Here is a 19645-nt window from a genome sequence, read left to right on the forward strand (position 1 = left end):
TAAGTTTACAAAATGAGTAAATCAAAATAACATTGTTTCAAAATGGTTCCCAATAGGAAAGCAAGAACCACAACATTATCAAAAGACATGACAACAGAGACCTTGAGACATCCGACAAGAGAATCCAAGCTGCGCACCCCTTCAGTCAAGATCTCCTCCAAGAGGCAAATTCACAAAATGAGTAAATCAAAATAACATTGTTTCAAAATGGTTCCCAATAGGAAAGCAAGAACTACAACATTATCAAAAGACATGACAACAGAGACCTTGAGACACATGACAAAAGAATCCAAGCTGCACACCCTTTAGTCAAGATCTCCTCTAAGAGGCAAATCTGCATAAGCAATAGAGTAGAAACAAGACAAACAAAGAAAGTAGGGGGTAAGCATCTCATACGATCATAACTTCCCTCAGGGGACCCTGCTAAGTTTGAAAACTTTTAAAAACATTTCCCTGTGAAATATTGATTTCTAAAATCCCAAAACATTTCCACAAAATCAATTTAACACCTCAGCTGCACCAATATATATTATAAACATACATAAAAACCCATAAATAACAATAACTCAAATGGTCGATACATATTAGGTACAACTATGACCAGCTATAATCAAAGATAATATCATCCATAGCGAGAGTGCCCTGGAAAACATAAATAGGAACTCACAATTGAGAAATCGCATCACTCCCACCTGATCAATCATGGGTTCCCGTTTTACATAAGCACACGTAGCCACGTGTTAGCCTAGCTAGACTCTCCATAATGTACATATCAATTCTTCTAGAAGGTTTAGGGATTTGAACTCAAGGTCACGTACTACGCTACCCAAACTCTCAGACCAATCACAATAATAATAATAATAATAGTAATAATAATAATAATAATAATAATAATAATAATAACATGTTATAACAGTTTAAAAACTACACATACACACACAAAGTCCATAGTCAGGAATGTAGGATAAATCCCACTACCTGGAATCCAATGTTCTTCAAGTAGTCTCTTCCACAATCCTTCCACGTTCGCGCACGGTCCTATCTTGGCAAATATGTCGTAACTAGACAAGTACGATAAGCTTAACCTCTTAATAACTCGATAACTGGATAATCCGATAGAAACAAAAACGACAAGAGAAAACAAACTCTAAGTTAGGGACGATTAACAATAAAGGAAGACGATATAACCTTTCATTTAGTCACACGTCGCTCGTTTCTAGTCCTAAGTAGACTAAACTTTTCTCTTTAGAGTTTACTTAATGGTTCACAAGTTTCAACTTTTATCTTAAAGTCAAACCAATTGACTAGTTGCTTTAACTCAAAGCAAATCCTTAAAACAATTTAGATTAATCCAATTTAATCTCTACAATTGAAACTTGCTAATTACTCCTTAAATAAACAAATAGGTCTTAAAAAAAAAAAGGCTAGGCATGCTTAATTAATAAATAAATCCTACTTAATTAATCTAAGCATGCATCTTAAAATTAAAGCCTAAGAATAAATAAAACATAAATAATAATAATAAAGTACTTACCCGGTTGTAGACCTCTAAAGCTAGACTTCACTCCTAGGGTTTCCTCCTTGCACTCCAAAAACTTTAAATTATGAGAAGTTTATTCCCATTTGGTATGTCTCTTCTTATAGACACTCCTAAATAACCAAGGAGTGAGTAACTCTAACTTCACTTGGTGGTGCAAATGAAAATGAGGGACAATGGTCTCTATTTATAGGCACTAGAGGGTTGGAAGAAGTTGTAAATCTCCAATGTGGGACAAATTGTACTAAAAATGCTCAAAAAAGAGCTAAAACTCGAACTGGGTCAAGAAAACACATCAAAAAAACCATTTTCTCTCAAAAAAAGCCCGTGGGTCGACCCAGAAGCCAACACGCGAGTCCCCAACCCGAAGCTATAGTGGCCGGTCTTTAGGCTCAATCAACGGTCAAGATTAGTTCTTCTTTAATGAAGGCGAGCGGCCCAGATTAAATCATGGGTGAGAATCCAGTGTAACGTGCCTCACCTTAGCGTTCGTGAGCTCACTTGCCAGCGGTTCCTCTTCGCCTAGTCAGCGTCGCGTCAGCATCTCTCCGTCAATCGGAGCGTGCCAAGTGTAACGATGTCTGCCCAGTCAGCAATTAATTCCTTTTTTTTTTTCCTATTTTTCAAACTTCGTTAAATCACCAAAAATAGCTCGAGACTCCAAATAATTCTTCGAAAAATCCTACAGACTCGTAGTGATTAATTCTAATTTCCTGTAACCTCAAAACAATAAATTGATCTCCAGAAAAATTACGAAAATTCAATTCCAATGAATTTAATTCTCAAAAATATATTCCAACTTGATAATCACTAAAATCACACTCAAGGGTACTAGAGCTCAACTTTAACCCTCTATTGATACAAGTTAGTTACTCAAAACAAAGAAAACTCCATTTTCTTTAAGAAAATCTTAAGTTTCTAAGTACAAAAGAAATTCGAAAACACGTGTCAAAACACGATTAGATTGCAAAAATCTAGGATGTTACACCAAGTGATTCGTATACTTGTGAGCTATAACTTGGTATTCATTTCTTAATTCCAAATAAAACAAGTTGTACAAAAAGTGGTAACAACAGTTTGGGCTGCAACTTAATTTTTGGGCCGGTTGAGGTTTGAGTTTCTAATTAAAGCACACTTTTAAAATTAAGGGTTTAAAATTAAAAATTAAAAAAAAAAAAAAAAAAAAAAAAGAGCTCAAAGAAAAGGAGCTTTTTTATAAAATGATTCCCAAGGAAATATTTTAAAGTTCATTTGTGTCCACTCACTGAGATTTTTCTCAAGTTTTATTTTTAACATTCCCCCAGGTATTAGAGATTTCTGAGGTTGGACCGCATAACGTCAAGACATTCTAGTTTCCCATCCCCAGCTTATTATTGTTTTGGGATTAATGTTCTCCTTTTATTTGTTATAATGACAAATGATTGTAAACCTTATTTAGTTAAGCTATGAGTAGACTATGTATTACTTGTTGTGGGTCGGAGACCCCTTTTTGGTTTGTGGTTGGTGGTTGTTCAAAATTACAAGGGAGTTGTTGCCAAAATTTCGGTATAATCCTCATTTACTTAAGATTATTTTAGACAAAATTAGGGTAACTCCAGATTGAATTGGCCTAACATCCTACCTGTATTGGATCTCAAACGATCACTTTGAGTTCCAAGGTGAGACCTAGAGGCACTTTTGTCAATTTGTGCCATTAACTAGGTTGATTTTTGCTTGGATATGTGGTCCAGATTATCTGACACAAACTCCCACAGAAAAACATTATCCCCCAGTCTTAACCAAAATTATATGGTGACAAATTGTAAAGTTAGACACTCGTCATAGGTGATTCATGATTTATGACATAAATGAGATCAAACTATAAGTCTATAAGGAACAAATAAATTATGGCTGATTTATTTAATTTGATTTTGTTCAATATATAGATTATATTCCCAGGCCAATTCTATCATCACAAAAAGTAGCTTCAAATTAACTGTCCACTCATTAATGCAGCAAAAAACAAAACTTCTAGGATCACTTGTACAGACATTACACCTCCTGGGGACAATTCTTTTGCTGTTAAACTATGTTTCAGCATGTAAATTCTCTCAGAGAACAATTAATCACGCTCCATCAAACTGGAATATATTTGTTTAAAAATAATTTTGGCAACAATGTCTTCAGATCAGGTTCTAATATCATTCTTCCTCTAGCTCCAGAGCTTCTAGCTAGTAGTCTAGCTATCCACAATGCTAAAACCAACAGAAGATTTTGATGAAGCTATAATTATACCCACCTAAGAAAATTTATTGGATAACATGCTCTCTCCTCTCCAAGTTCCATTGAATTATGGAATGCAGCATTGAAACATCCCAATTCACATACACGATTGTGATGATACATGCAGCTATCAACAATGGTCAAGAAAAAGCCATGTTATTATCACTAAACAAAATAAACTCCAAGCAAAAAAGAGAGCCTGTATAAAGTGTTCACATAGGTGCCCACATGTGAATCTCAGTCCACATAAATCACACGATCGAAGATTCACTAGGAAGAACCTGGGAACTTTGAACTTGGGAACTTCGAGCTTGCAATACCTTTTCCATTGCATCGTGACATCTAAAAATATTCAGTCAAAACAAGGACATAAGAAGCAACTTCTTGGCCAATTAAGAGTCACAGAGGAAGAATAAAAGACAACTATATTTTGATACCTCCAAGGAAGATGGTCAAGAAACATTGATGGTGACACAATGATATCTTTGAAGCTTTCTCTGTTTGCAATATAAGCCTTATGATATTCTGTCTTCTCTTGGACTCCCCAGCCTTTCCATAGAGGTAAATCAAAGCTTCTTGGTTGTGGTACTATATGAATCACAAGGCCTGGAAGATACATATCTGGGGGATCCATAGCTGACACATTTTCAGATGTTGGGACACTGTCCAAAAATTCAGACACAGGGTCATCATTTGAATTGACATCACTAGCAAAAGGGTTGGAGAATTCATCAGGATCACTTTCAGAAACTCTGTCCTCCTTGTCAGCATCATTCCTCAAGATGAAATTTGGATCATGTTCCTTGCACGCTTCAATGAAAAAGTATGTTTTTCAACATCTTTCAGCCATTCACACAACTCATACCCATTATTCTATAGCAGAAGTCATGACATATATTTTATTATTTTCAGAAAACATTTAACTTCAGCATACTAAAAACAAATGGCTACCTGCTATATTAATCTGATACTGATCATTTCCATAGCTGTGCTGGTTATGATTTTCAGCTGTGATTGCTCCAGAAATAACATCCGAAGATGGATCATTTACCTTAGGCCTATTTTGCTGATACTTTCCTACTTGGAGAAAATGGCATGCAAGCCTTGATATCATAGCCGTATCGGTTTCTGAATCTTGTGACATTGCAGTAATTGCAGCTGCTCGAAGCCGCAGGACTGATCCAACTGAAAGGCGTGCTGAAAATTCATTGTTGTATACAATACTGCAGAACGGTCAAGCACTTATGATGTACATAGGAGAAAACAAAAAATATGAAAACAGTCTATGGGTTTTGTTTTTCTTCTTTCTAAACTATCAGTGGTATAAGCGACAAGCACATTTACCTTGTAACAAATTCAGAACATGCATTTGCTACAACTGAGTCCACACATGGGAGGGGGCCATATGTATAGACATGCAAATTTGGGTATCGGTGGTATAGCTACACACAAATATTTTGAGAATAAAAACATAGGAAAGTATTTCCATCAAAATCAAAAGGCAGAAAATTGAAAAAGAAACAAGTGGAAGAAAAATGAATTGTATAGATACTTTAATTGGATCAGCTAGCTTGTCTATTTTTCTCAGTTTATTAGAGCTTCCATCAACCTTTGGGGAAAGAGGTTCTTGAACAAAAGTGTTTATGCAATCATTTTCCTAAAAATTTCAAGAGCAAGGAGGAAATTTTATTCAAAGAAGAATTTAAAAGGAATCCAAGACGGGTTGATAATCTACGGTATATTTATAATTTTTTTAATAATTTTATATTCATTACTGATGCTCATATACCTGTCAAGGACAGAGAATGCAAAAACGTACAAGTTAATAACCCTCATATAATCAAATGTCCTAAAGGAAAGCTAAAGTAACTCAAGGCATGGAAGGGAACAGTTTATTTACCCAAAGTCAATGGACTGTGTTGCTGAATATACAAATGATATAAGTAACCCAAAATTTATTTTTTATTTCTTCTTCAAAATATGTAAAAAGATAAGGTTAGACCTAATAATTTGCATGTTCTGTCTGCAATTTAAATTTGCAAGACAAGCATGATTACACATAAACACTGAAACTGATAATACGCAATATCAACTGGTTGTAATCATAGCTTACCTATATGGATTTTCAAATCCTTCAACCATGAACTAGAAAAGTATGTCAAACTAATGAAAATAAACAACCACATCAGTTTCAAGTGAGAAATGTTATACTCTGAGTCCTAGCAATGCGGCAATTGCTCCTCCTAGGGAATGCCCCACTATGCGAACGCTATACCCCTCACACTCGCATCCATCTCCCAGCAAAGAAGAAAGAAGGCCACTTGAACCAGATCCTGCAACTCCATCAACATTACCAACTGCCTATATGAGAATATGTTAAAGCATATAGACATCTATTAAGATCTTAGGAAAATGGAAAGTTCGGCAAGGAAAAGTGATAGACTTTGAGACTCAGTCACATGTGGACATATTGTGGCCCCATTTTAATTAGCAGTATAACAATGTTTTTACAATTGGAATCTAAAAAATTCATGAATCCTATGACAAAAAATAATTTAAATAAACCACTGTCCACCTATTATCATCCATACATGAAAAAAGCACCCTAAAAACTGAATAGAACTCGATATTTGTCCAAGTCCTTTCATTAGATCCAGTGGTTCCCCCATGCCCATTGTGCTTGTCAGATATGGGTGAGCTGCTACTAATCTACAACCAATGAAATTTCCCATGCATGATTTACATTGGAAAAACAAATAATTATAGATAGGCAAGGGAATGCATGACAAAGTTTAGAGTGGTGTAGTACCAGTAAGTTTTACATCAATTTTAACCCAAGAAAGTACAAACTTGATAAAGAGAAAATTGGTTGGGTCTTATTTCTCATTCTTTTTTATAAGATCTTCTACCCTTTATGAAATATAAACTTAAATGAGAAATGTTACATAATATAATCACAAATGAGACTACAAAACCAAAATGTAAGTATCGACCCTGGTCACAGCTTCCAGTGACCTTATAGTAAACAAAATAATATATACAGTTCGTAAAGAAAGCTAAAGTATCATGGCTGCAAATTACTGGAAACTGAGAATGATGCTAGGGAATTCTCACAGTAACTTAACTGAAGGGGCTATTTGGATGGTGACTTAGGTGAAATTTGGGATTAGTGTTGGAGAGTTAAAGATTTTGGGGCCTGGTTGTGTGAGATCGAGAGAGAGCAAGTATGAAGGATTACAGAACAATGTCGATAAAATTTATAGGGAAAAAGAAAAAAAAAAAATCAAAGAATAAGTTGAGACTTATAGATATCGGTGACTGGTTGTGTGAGATGAAGAGAGAATAAATGTGAAGGATTGATAACAGAGTGTACTCATTCTAGTCGCACCAAAAAATTTTGTTAACTATTTTTAAAAACTTAAAAGGAAAACAACATGGGCTAATCAGGCTATTGTTGAGCGAGATTTCTACTCCTGTTTCCAAGAAAAAGGTCTTTGTTTCCAAAGTGGAGTATGATTCACTTATGCAGTGCACAAACCTTCCATCTACCTCAACATCCACCTTGGGTGCTTCAGGTAATACTTGTCCTCATTCCTCTCATCCAGTCCGCCTGAATTATTGATTTCTGGGCCTTTGATCATAGAACAGGTAATTCTTCAGGGCCTTCATTCCTCTCAAATATCTCTCCTACTTCCCACATGAATGCAGTTATACACATTTTGAAGTATCTCAAAGGTGCTTCAGGCCGTGGTCTTCTCTTTTGATCTTCAGGTCATCTTTGTGTAGATGGATATACTGATGCAGACTCACTAGGTTCTCGTTTGGACAAAAGATCAACAATTGGCTACTGTACCTTTATAAGGGTAATCCTGAAACTTGAAGGAGTAACAAACAGTCTGTTGTAGCTCGCTGTAGTGCTGAGGCTGTAACGGTTCACAGAGCTTGTGAGCTACCTTCATTGAAAATTTTTCTAATAAGAGGTTTGAATTTCAGTACAAGATCCAGCTCCTCTCTACTGTTATAATCAGGCAGCTACTCATATCTTGTGTTGCACAAACATGGGATACGCAATACAGTACGATACGGTGATACAAAAAATCTCCAAAAACTAGGAACAGACAAAATAATACACAAAAAATTCAGAAGAAAAAAAAAAAAGGAACCCCTTTTGGAACCCCATTTCCCAATTAAGTTTATTTATCATAGCTATCATTGCTGCCACAGGTAAATAATGTGTTCTCCTATGTGCTTGTTTTTCTTCATAATACCTATATCTTTTTTAAAAGTATGAAAAGATCCCAGGTTTTCTTTTTTCAGAGAAGAACAAAAAAAAAGAATAGCATGAGATCCATTCCAGTATCCTAGTTCTAATGATCGTGTATCGGTGGAGTACTGATGAAGTAAACGGTGAAGTATCCTAAAGTAAAACTATATGTATTTGGAGTATCAAATACATATCAAGCCAGTAGTGGGGGAGTATTGTTAACCAATACTCTATATCTAAAGTTTTTGTGAGTATCCATGCTTCATAGTTCATATTGCCAACAACCCATATTTTCACGATCGGACAAAACACATTGAAATTTATTTTCATTTCATTCGTTCTAAAGTGGCATCGAACAAGATTGTGACTCCATCTGTTCCTCCTGGAAATGAGCTGCCTGAAATTTTGACTAAGGCCCTTCCTCAAGAATACTTTGATTCTATTTGCAGCAAGTCGAGTGTCATTGATATCTACTCTTTAGCTTGATGGGTGGTGTTGTTATTGTAGAATTGTATCTTATTCATATACAAATTTATTAAAGAAACATCGTGTTACTGATTATCAAGGTGATTAAATTTTGGACTTAATCCCCAAAGATAGATAAACCCTGAAAGGTTGACACGGAATTGGTAAGAGAGTGTATCTTTTAACATAATTCCAAACTGATCTATAGAAACTCGTAAACTATGAAGCATGGACACTCCAAAAATCTTAGATATGGAGTAAAGCCCAATACCAAGAGCTTCCAAAACCCAAGAGCTAAACCTTAAAATCTGTACTCAAAATGGCACATTTTGGTCATCTTCACCAAATTGTTGAACTGGCGCATGACCCTGCAGTGCGAAATCCCATTTAGGTAGCAGACTATATAATTATATATGCATACAATATGTATTATTTTATTTTTGTATCTTAATTTTTGAGGATTTCCCATATCATTCATCATATATTCCCTACCCGCATCAATGCAACATAGCTGCTAAAATTCTCTAGGACATTGCAAAAGAGAAAATTAAAAAAAATCAAATATTGCAAAGGTTTTTTCTTTTTCTTTTTTTTTTTGTGAAAAAAGAAAAAAAAAACCAAACTATTTTTATGCTGCACACAAAAGCTCCAATATCTCTATAACTACTGATGATGAAAAAAATAACCCACTTCTAAAATGTCACAGGCCGGCTAGATATCAAAAAGACTGAATTGCCAAATTTGAAAATTGTAAAGATAACAACAGCTAAAGTCAGCACAGGTCCAATCGCATAGACCTTATTCTCATTGGACTTGGACTCAGAATTCATAACTTGGAAACAAAGAAGAATAAAACCAGGCTAAAGGTCATATTTTCGATAATATGGCTAAAGGTCTTAAAAAAAAAAAAAAAAAAAAAAAACCCCAATTCACAACTAGATTATTTTACTATTGAAATAAATTCATGGCACAATTCCCACCATCTAAAATGACAGAACCCTCCCAACACAAGAAATTATTTTCTCTTTTCCAACAAAGCATCAAGCCTAGGCATCAGGTATACATATCACTAATATATGCAAAATTTTCCACTATATGTATTATTTTCCCACCATCTATCTCAATCCCCATCAAACTTATGCTACAATGTGTGTACTTGACAATAAATGCTGATATGGAAATAGAAACTTATTTGGAGCTTATTGTTGTCAACTCGAAACTTCTTACCACTGCAATATTTGATATTAGAGGAAATTACAGATTTGGTCCACTTATTTTATACCTAGTTCAATTTTGGTCCACAATCTTTTTTAAGTTTTGTTTTGGTCCACTAATTGTTTCATTTGTTCAATAAAGGTCCAGATTTGTGACTTTAAATCCTTTGGGTTTTGTTTTCTTTAATTATAATTGAAGTATAGTTATATTTCATCATTTCTTAGTCATAAAAACAAATTTGGAGTATTATAATCTAAGAGAATTGAGATTGGATGAAGTTTGAAAAATTGGCAGTATCGGATACCCTACTTTGGGGTCAATTATCTTGAATTTTAGAACTCCAATTTGAATGATCTTTATATGGTTGTAAAGAAGAAATGCATAGCTTCAAAACAAGTATATGTTTACTGAATTTGAGTGAGATTTGCATAGCTTTAAAACAAGTATATGTTTACTGAATTTGGGTGAGATTTGATAGGGTAAAAGGCAGGCCAAATTTGAGCAAACAAATCTGGACCTTTATTGAACAAGTGGAACAATTAGTAAACCAAAACAGAACTTAAAAAAAATTGTGGATCAAAATTGAACTAGGTATAAAATAACTGGACTAAATCTGTAATTTCCTCTTGATATTATATTATTACTTTTATGTGAAACATGCAAATAATCTAAGACAAAAAGACAAGATGTAAAACAAAATCATAAAGAACTCAAAGACAACATTCTAAAAGGACAAAAAATTATGTCAATAGAAGGTAATAGAAATTGGATGTGAGTACATCAAAACAGATTACAAAAGGATAACGTTAAGACGGATCAGCATCAAAGAACCCAATGAGTGTGAAGGGGAGAGACAACAAAAACATTGTCTACTTACCATCTCTAGTACTTCCTTCAATTTGCATGAAAAGATCCCTTGCCGCCTCAACTATACCAGAGTGCCCATGGTGCGGGAAAGAAGAAATCACGCTTTCCCTCACAAGAGGGTGAATATGACTGGCACTGCAAACAAAACAAAAAATAAATAAAAATATAGTGCCCATAGTGCGGGAAATCAATAATAAATACATGCCAGTGGTACAAATAAACAAAGGCAAAACTAGGGAGATGTTACTCCTTTATTATTTTCATTTACAATATCGTTATTGTAGTTTATAGTTTATATGCAATGATCAAGTTTTGCAACTCTAATAAGGACCAAATTATCAGTCCAAACAAACACATACAAATACAATAAACATATACAAAGAGAGAGAGAGAGAGAGAGAGAGAGAGAGAGAGAGAGAGAGAGAGAGAGAGAGAGACTTTATCAAACCATCCAGGTCTTCGGCAGAAAGAGCACATTCCCTACATAAACTGTCAGTTATCAGATCTTCTGGGGTCTCAGTTCCCCGAACAGCAATCACCACAGATCTTAGATGATGCAGCACAAGAACAAAGTATGCAGCTTTACACTTTTCCTGAGACAGAAAGTGAATAAAAAAAAAAAAGTTAAATTTCAGTTGACTTCATTTTTTATTTTAACAGTAAACAAAATGGGAGGTGAAAAACAAAAGGATTTATTTTGAAAACTATAATGAAAGAATTTAGAGATTAAATGTGCTATTTAGAGAATAGGTGGACCAATGGGTAAAAGATGGATGTCTAGCTTTGTAACCGTCCATTTTACTTTTGTTATATATGATTGGAAATTTGGAAGAACCATAAAAGTCACTACATATGATGTATTATGATCCGAAAAAGCTACATTCAATATAACATTTTAGGTTTAAAATCACCCAATATCACAGGAAATCACCCAATATCACAGGAAATCTATATGTCAGTAAGGTTTTTTTTTTTTTTTTTTTTTTTTTTTTTTTTTTTTTTAAAGAAAAGCTTCTCTTTCTTCCCTTTCTTCTCATAAAGATTGTAAACTTTATGTGTAGTTAAAATTTCACAAGCAATTTTACTATAAAAAATCAACCAAATGTCAGGATCTTGAATGTCTTGAAATGTAAATGTACCAATCCCAACAAACAAAAAAAATTAAACCATTGAAATTTGATCCGAATCAATTATAAACACTTATAACTAGATATAATATAACATTTTAGGTTTTAAAATGACGCAATACAGTGTATCACTTGAAATCCATTTGTCAAGTATAGTTATGGGAAAATAAAAACTTCTCTTTCTTCCTTTTCATCTGATATAGATCCTAATATTTATATGTGATTAAAATTTCATTAAAAAAAAAAATCAACCAAACTGTCTAGATCTGGAATATCTTCAAGTGTAAATGTATCTATCCCAAAAAATAAACAAATTGAAATTTGATCCGAATCAATTATAACGAGATAAAATATAACATTTTTAGTTTAATTTGACCCAATATAGTGTATCAGTTGAAATCCATATGTCAAGTATATTTTTTGGGGGGGGAAAAAGACTTCTCTCTCTTCCCTTTCTTCTCATATAGATCCTAAAATTTATGTGTGGTTAAAATTTCATAAGAAATTTTACTATAAAAGAATCAACCAAAATGTCTAGATCTGAAATAGAGGAAATTACAGATTTGGTCCACTTATTTTATACCTAGTTCAATTTTGGTCCACGATCTTTTTTAAGTTCTGTTTTGGTCCACTAATTGTTTCATTTGTTCAATAAAGGTCCAGATTTGTGACTTTAAATCTTTTGGGTTGTGTTTTCTTCAATTATAATTGAAGTATAAGTTATATTTCATCATTTCTTAGTCATAAAAACAAATTTGGAGTATTATAATCTAAGAGAATTGAGATTTGGTGAAATTTGAAAAATTGGCAGTTTTGGGTACTCTACTTTAGGGTCAATTATCTTGAGTTTTAGAACTCCAATTTGAATGATCTTTATATGGTTGTAAAGAAGAAATGCATAACTTTAAAACAAGTATATATTTGCTGAATTTGGGTGAGATTTGATAGGGTAAAAAGCAGGCCAAATTTGAGAAAACAAATCTGGACCTTTATTGAACAAGTGAAACAATTAGTGGACCAAAACTGAACTTAAAAAAGATTGTGGACCAAAATTGAACTAGGTATAAAATAACTGGACTAAATATGTAATTTTCTCATCTGAAATATTTTGAAGTGTAAATGTATCAATCCCAACCAGGAAAAAGTTGAAATTTGATCCAAATCAATTAAACATTATAACTAGATACAATATAACATGTTTGGTTTAAAATGACCCAATACAATGTATGACTTGAAGTCCATTTGTCAAGTATATTTCTGGGAGAAAAAAAAAAAAAAAAAAAACCTCTTTCTTCCCTTTTCTTCTCATAAGATCCTAATATTTATGTGTGGTTAATATTTCATACGCAATTTTACTGTAAAAAAATTTCAACCAAAATGTTTAGATCTGGAACATCTTGAAATGTAAATGTATCAATCCTAACAAACAAAAAAACAGTTGAAATTTGATCCAAATCACTTATAACTTAAACAACACATATTAGAAAATCTCACCTGGTTAACACGCCCTTTCCTAAGTACCTCTGGGGATAACTTAACATATTTTAGAAAAGCTGCTGCATGACCTCGCAGCCAATTATCACCATCAAGTACGGGTTGCCTAAGAAGGAAGAGGAAACATAATTAGCAAATATGGCAAAGTAGATGTCTGAAAGATTGCAAAAACTAGACACCATTATTAACTCAAGATTATAAGTGTGTATTATTTTATTTGTAGATAAATACTGTATACATTATACATGTGCATGAGTAAGATACCCGATGAGTTAATGACCTGTTACGAGTCCATGGGGTTAAAATTCCTTGCCTATAGAGCCACGCACAAGGAAATAAGAAAGGATTTCTTCCAAAATCAAGTAATGGACCCTGCAGGATGCAGTGCTTATAAATATAATAAATTGGAATGGTAAAATCACCAACAAAGAAAAGAAAAGCTTACTTAAAACAAATACTTTATCATAATACCGTGTAGGCAGCTTCTGCAAATTTATGAAGATCTGCAGCCTCCCTGATCTTTTCCTCAGGTGTCTCCATGCACTCTTCAAAGGATTTTGGCAACTGCCCCTGGTTCCGCAGTAGGGCTAGACCTGGACAAAAAAAAAGTACCCAGTGTCATGCTTGCAAAACAAGAGAAATGAAAGATGAAACAAGGAAAGAGTAACTTCAGGAATAAATCAACTATGGATGCATGAACAAGTGAAAAGTGTATTATACTGCATAAGGTATCCTGATGTGAAAAACTGAATTGTGTTACATTAGGATAATGTAACTGTCTAACAAATATATTAGTTCTTTTTATTGCCTACATAATTTTATATTCATTATGGCTCTTGTTTAATAAATGTTGAAGTTTGTTTTTAAAAAATACATATTTTATGGACAAAAGACATGTAGAATGAAAGCCATGGTATTTTAAACTTTGAGAAAATATAGTAATTATTATATTTAATGCTTTGACAATTAGAATGGAACAACAAACACTTTTATTCCATAAAAGTAGGCAAACAAATCATTGAATGAGAGACCTAATCCAAACAACAAAGAGTCATTGTACTCATTCTAATAAATCTTATGGGTTATGGACCGGGATTTAAAAATTCCTAAATTTTGTCAAAGTTTACATTAGAGTTCTGAAAGTTCTCTTTTCAATCTGTTCCACGGTTGGATTTTTTGTGTGAGCAGCATACATCTGGTAGCACTTGAAAGCCACCTAAGTTAAAGTAAATTTCTAAACCAAAATTCAGCCAACTTAATAAAAAAGAAATATTAGTGTAACAATAGATTCTATTTTCGAAGTGTGCACATTGCAGACAAAAAATCACAAAATGTATTCATGTGTCCAACTAGAAATGTAAGAGGAACAAACAATTTACAATAAGAAGCTGCACAAGTCTGAAATAAACCTGCCATGAGTTCCAGATGTCCTGTGCCTGCTGCACGATAGGCAACAAGGTCACCCAGTAATCGAGCTACTGAGAAAACCTCATCCTCCTCCAATACACTCCTAGAAAAATAAGATGAGTCATGAAAAATCAAAAAGTGTAAATAGATATAGATAAAGATATAATGTCTCAGTCTGTGTATGTATACTGTATTTCAACCACAATGCAGGACCTACAAGTATTTGACTCGTCCCATACAGCACAAAGCCTCACGAATGCCATGATCAAATACCTCCCTGTAATGAGCTTTCCATGCATCAGCTTGGGTGGCATAAAAGGATCGCCATTTTAAAACATCAGATCCTGTAAAACACTGTAGCAGTGCAGCAAAACAGACCGTGATCACAAAAAAGACCACTAAATGTTGCTTCCACGGAATATTGTTTGAAGTTGCCCCTGAATTACAAATATGCCAAACTTCAGACATTCCACCAGAAATCAGGATAAAAAATAATTCTTAGACAATCAATAAGTGAGGAAGTTTACAATGCCTGCATGGCAAAAGACAACAAGACACTTATGAAAGGCTACTGTAACAATTCAGCCAATTCGTTTTAATTGAGGGAGATAGCAATACTAGGATGCTTTTTTCTTTTCAACTTTATTAAAGTTTAAACAATAAAAAACTGAAGACAAGATTGCCAACCCAAAAGTACATACAGACCTTCACTAACTCAAATTAATAAATAAAATAAAATAAAAAACCAACTCCATAACAAGACTAGACTAAAAATCATCTAGCTTAAGTCGGCCTTCCAGTGATATACACATTTCCATCAGATATAAATCAATGCAAAATAAACTACATTATAAAAAGATGATATTATTTGGACAAAAGGAACCACATCTTCACAATGTTATATTATCAATTTATAATCCTTTAAATTTTTAAGCATTAGATTGTAAATCCTTGTCATTTAACAAAAAGAAGTAAAAGGATATGTCTAATACAATGATAAATACAAGAAGGAACGTACCTTACCTAAAACACAATGACTCGATGTTCCACTGTGAGGACGAGACATATAGTTAGCCATATTGAACAGAAGGTAAGATGCACCAACAAATTGCAGTACTGTAATAACCGTTGCAAACCGAGTCCAGCAAAGCCATCTTTTGTACTTGATCTGTTCATTCAGAATATATTTTCTCACTGTAAATTCAAAAATTGTGACAAGGATATTTAAAAGAAAGAAAAAATGGCCCCATAGACAGAGTGGGAAAGGTTAAAATGCATTCACTTATCTACTTTAAGTGTCACATAAAGTTAACAAATTATTCCATTAAAGACATATTGCCCATAAATGCAAGACATATATGAGAGTAGAAAATAATGACAGGCAGTAAATCAAAAAACACATAAAAATTTCAAAAGAAAATGAGATGAAGCTGATTACTTGCTATATCTCCATAATTGGGATCATGAATTAGAAGCCTTAGTGCAAAATCAGCCAATTAAGTATGACACTCATGGATCTTTTGATCAAGTGACACTGGAGAAAGTTACTGGTGTCACTAAGCATCAGGTGGCACCTCAACCATCTCAAATAAAAGTCTGATGCCACACTCCAATTCACTCACTAGGAAGCACAAGGTGGTGTTAGTTTAAGATCTTTCTGAAATGACCAGAAAAAAGCTTCATTTTTACAAATTCAACCTCCGTAACTAATGAAAATCATACATATAAACACATGGCAGATTTGGGGAATTACAATTTATTTTTAGTTTGATTGCTGGCCATTTTGGAGCGCTTAACTCTTAAGCTCCTACTTTTCCTGTTTTATTTTCTTTGACAAACAGAATGTATTTTTAAGGTTCAGATTTTCTTTTTTATAAGAAACCATTAATCACAACAAGAACAAAATTAAGGTTCGGATTAAGAATCAATTTAGATAAAACTACAGCCCCATGTTCAAATTTGCAAAATCTTTAAACGCCACTCACCAAATTGTTTTCCATTTTCGAATTGTTCTGCTTTTGCTGTATAATCAAATGTACACTGATTTGTACTGATTTCACCATTACATTCTGCCAACTGGGTCTTCAACCTAATGCAAATTTTAATTCTTCAAGAACATATTATTTTTTCGTATAAAAAATAACCAAACATTCTCTTATATTTGAACTTCAGGCTATTTTCTTGATTTCCAGTTGTGCCACATTGAGAAAGCATGAGGATAAAATTGACTGAAAGCGTTGTATATAAAAAGGAACCGAAAAGAAGGTTAAAAGCATATCCAAGCTGTCCATTGCACTTTTTAGATAGTTCTGTGCCAGCTCAAAGCTCCCTCTCTGCTTCCCCCAGTTAATTTCTTCCTAACTTTGGCAGCATAATCATGAACTATCATTTGCATCCTCAGTGACACAACAGGATCATCTTTCAATTCCAAATGAGTAGCTTCATTGCCATTCTTCTATAAAGAAACCCACAAAAATGAACTTTAAAGCATGCCCACAAAATGAACTTGCTTGTATACAACTTTGATGTGAAAACTGGGAACACCCTCCAACCCAGATACTCATTTGCCAATAGAACTGACTCCAGCATTTGCCTACCATCAGAAAAGGGTTTTCTTTTATTTTTTTTACTTTTTTTATACGTAACAACCAAAAAAATATTAACATATAACTATCTTATCCTTGGCACAACAATGCTTCATAGCCAACCAAAACAAGTGAAAGAAAAGTAAAATAATCAGGTATAGCATCCTTCCTAACTCACATCCCATCTAGTTTATATGATTTTCTTAAAAAAACCATCTGGTCCAAGAGCCTTATTTCCATTAAATGCTTGCAAAACCTCTTACATGCTCTTAATCTTGTTCCTCATTAGATGGAGAACAGGGATTAGGCATGTATAGAGTTTACTGTAAAATTATACTATTCCTCAAGTAACTTCATCCCTCCCATATTTGATAAACTGCTAATAACCAGCCTGATAAGGTGACTAATGTTCTTTTGGAAAATAGAGCTTCTACATCCTTGAAGACTCTCCAAATTATCTCCTGCAAAGAAGCCAATTACTATTTCAAAGTTCAAACCTTCTGACAAACTTCCCTGTCCCATATCTCCGAAGTCAACACTCGTTCTCAATCACTCACCAAACACTATAGTTCTAATCATTCGCATAACATATGGTAAAAAGTGGCAAACAATACAAACATCACAAATTATAAAATTTAATCACACATTTATTCAGTAAATGAATCACCTTTAATGTTATCCCCAAACACACATTCATGTTACTGCAGTAATGAACAAAAAGAAATTCAAACCTCTGAATATATTCTCACTTTCCCGGCAACCAAACAAAAAATGAATTAAATAAACCAAAGTGGGAAAAGTGGTGCAATACCCGTGTTTGGTTGCGGAAAACAGTGTCAACGACAGGAAGGCTATTGGCGGGAGAATGCTGAAGAATGGTGATGGCAATGGCTTCTTGGGCGATGGCAGTCTTAACCATGGTGCCAATTCGGAGAGCGGCCATGAAAGTCACGGCGAGAAGGGGAAGGAGGAGTTGGCGGTCGCAGGAAGGGAAAGCCAGGACGAGAAAATAGGCACCGAGAAAGAGCACCACGGCATTCGCAATGCCCAACACCATGGCTGCCCATCTCACGTTCTTCAGATTTGCTACGACCCACATTGCCTCTCTCTCTCTCTCTCTGCCTTTGAGTGAAATTTGAGGTGGGATTGAGTGTGAGGCAACGTGAGTTTGTTGGTGTTTGGGATTGGTGTTTTTTTCTTTTCTTTTTTTCTTTTTTGTTTTGGTCTTATGGGATTGGTGTTGGTGTTTTGGGGACTGGTTTTGTTTGTTTGGATGGAAAATAGGAGGGTTGTTGAAGTTCCAATGCCGACTAGTACAGAAAGTCCCAATGTCCGAATCAAAATAATAAGGTAGAAGAAAAAGGTAGTTTAGAGAAGACAAAATGAGTTACAATATCATTTTCAACACATTTTGTTAGTTAAACAAATTATATTTTATTGGCCAAAAAAAACAAATTATATTTAAGAAAAAACTATATTTTTAAGCATTAAAAGGTAAATAAATTTTTGAACTAATTTAAGTGGTGAAGGTGGGTGGGGTAATTAGTAGGATTATCATAAATTTATGGTTCAATTTCTTCTAATGCAACATAAAAAAAATAAAAAAATAAAAATAAAAAGATAAAAATGTAGAGTATAACAATTATGAAAAAAAAAGAAAAAGATAATGATTAATAAGATTCATGTTGACTCCATGTCATCTTGTCCTTTCTTTATTTTGTTAAATATGGCATTTATAATTATTGGGAAGATCAGTTATCTATTTTTTGAATTGGTACATTTTGTGAATATTTCTTAAAGATTTTGTGGGTTTTCTTTTGCGAACTCAAAACCTAAGGGTTTAGTCATTTAAATAAAGATATGTTATCCATTTTCTACTATTGCTAAAACTCTAATTCAGTCCCTAACTATTACTTAAAAGGCTTAACTCGCTTTGAAGTACCTTGGAAAGTAATTTACTCATGGTACGAGTATTATATTCTTGAGATCCTTAGAGGGTGCTGCTGTTATACACCCAGGTTTTTGGGTGTGACATGATGTTTTTATGTACTCTTTGAATGAGTTTACGGATTTAATTTAAAATCATTGTTAAGCTTTTGAATGATTTTATAGGTTTAAGGGACTATTTGTTGAATGATTATTGTTGGAAAAAAAGATGGTTCCAATTGGTTATTTATTGTTTATTAGATTTTTGGGAAAATAATTTCATTTATTTTAAATCTTGGATGTGAGATCTTTGTCTCCTCAAATGTTTTGGTGATGCTTTATAAGAAATAAAATAGATTTTGCTTCTCACCATAACTGCAATTGCAGAGTACGCTTCTAACTTTCTAAGATGTAGTTCTGATGGTGTTATGCCTCTAAGATGTAGTTCTAATGGTGTAACTATTTGTGCTAAATTTCTTTTTCTTTTCTTTTTTTA

General features: G+C 33.7%; 1 protein-coding gene across 1 annotated transcript; it reads right to left on the reverse strand.

Annotated features, from left to right (window-relative positions):
- Window positions 1-3659: 3659 nt before the first annotated feature.
- On the reverse strand, window positions 3660-18443 carry LOC147292984 (lipase class 3 family protein). Its single transcript, XM_086232464.1, has 14 exons — window positions 18035-18443; window positions 15662-15806; window positions 14856-15075; window positions 14641-14741; window positions 13703-13824; window positions 13512-13603; window positions 13232-13337; window positions 11049-11203; window positions 10621-10745; window positions 6011-6132; window positions 5144-5241; window positions 4751-5022; window positions 4237-4609; window positions 3660-4141 (listed from the first exon to the last, which is right to left on the reverse strand). The coding sequence occupies exons 1-14, from the start codon at window positions 18320-18322 to the stop codon at window positions 4051-4053; spliced, it is 2310 nt and encodes a 769-aa protein (XP_086088590.1). The 5' UTR covers window positions 18323-18443; the 3' UTR covers window positions 3660-4050.
- Between the last annotated feature and the right edge of the window lie 1202 nt (window positions 18444-19645).

The sequence above is a fragment of the Dryas octopetala genome, chromosome 2 (assembly GCF_963921425.1).
Source record: "Dryas octopetala chromosome 2, drDryOcto1.1, whole genome shotgun sequence".
Lineage (NCBI taxonomy): Eukaryota > Viridiplantae > Streptophyta > Magnoliopsida > Rosales > Rosaceae > Dryas > Dryas octopetala.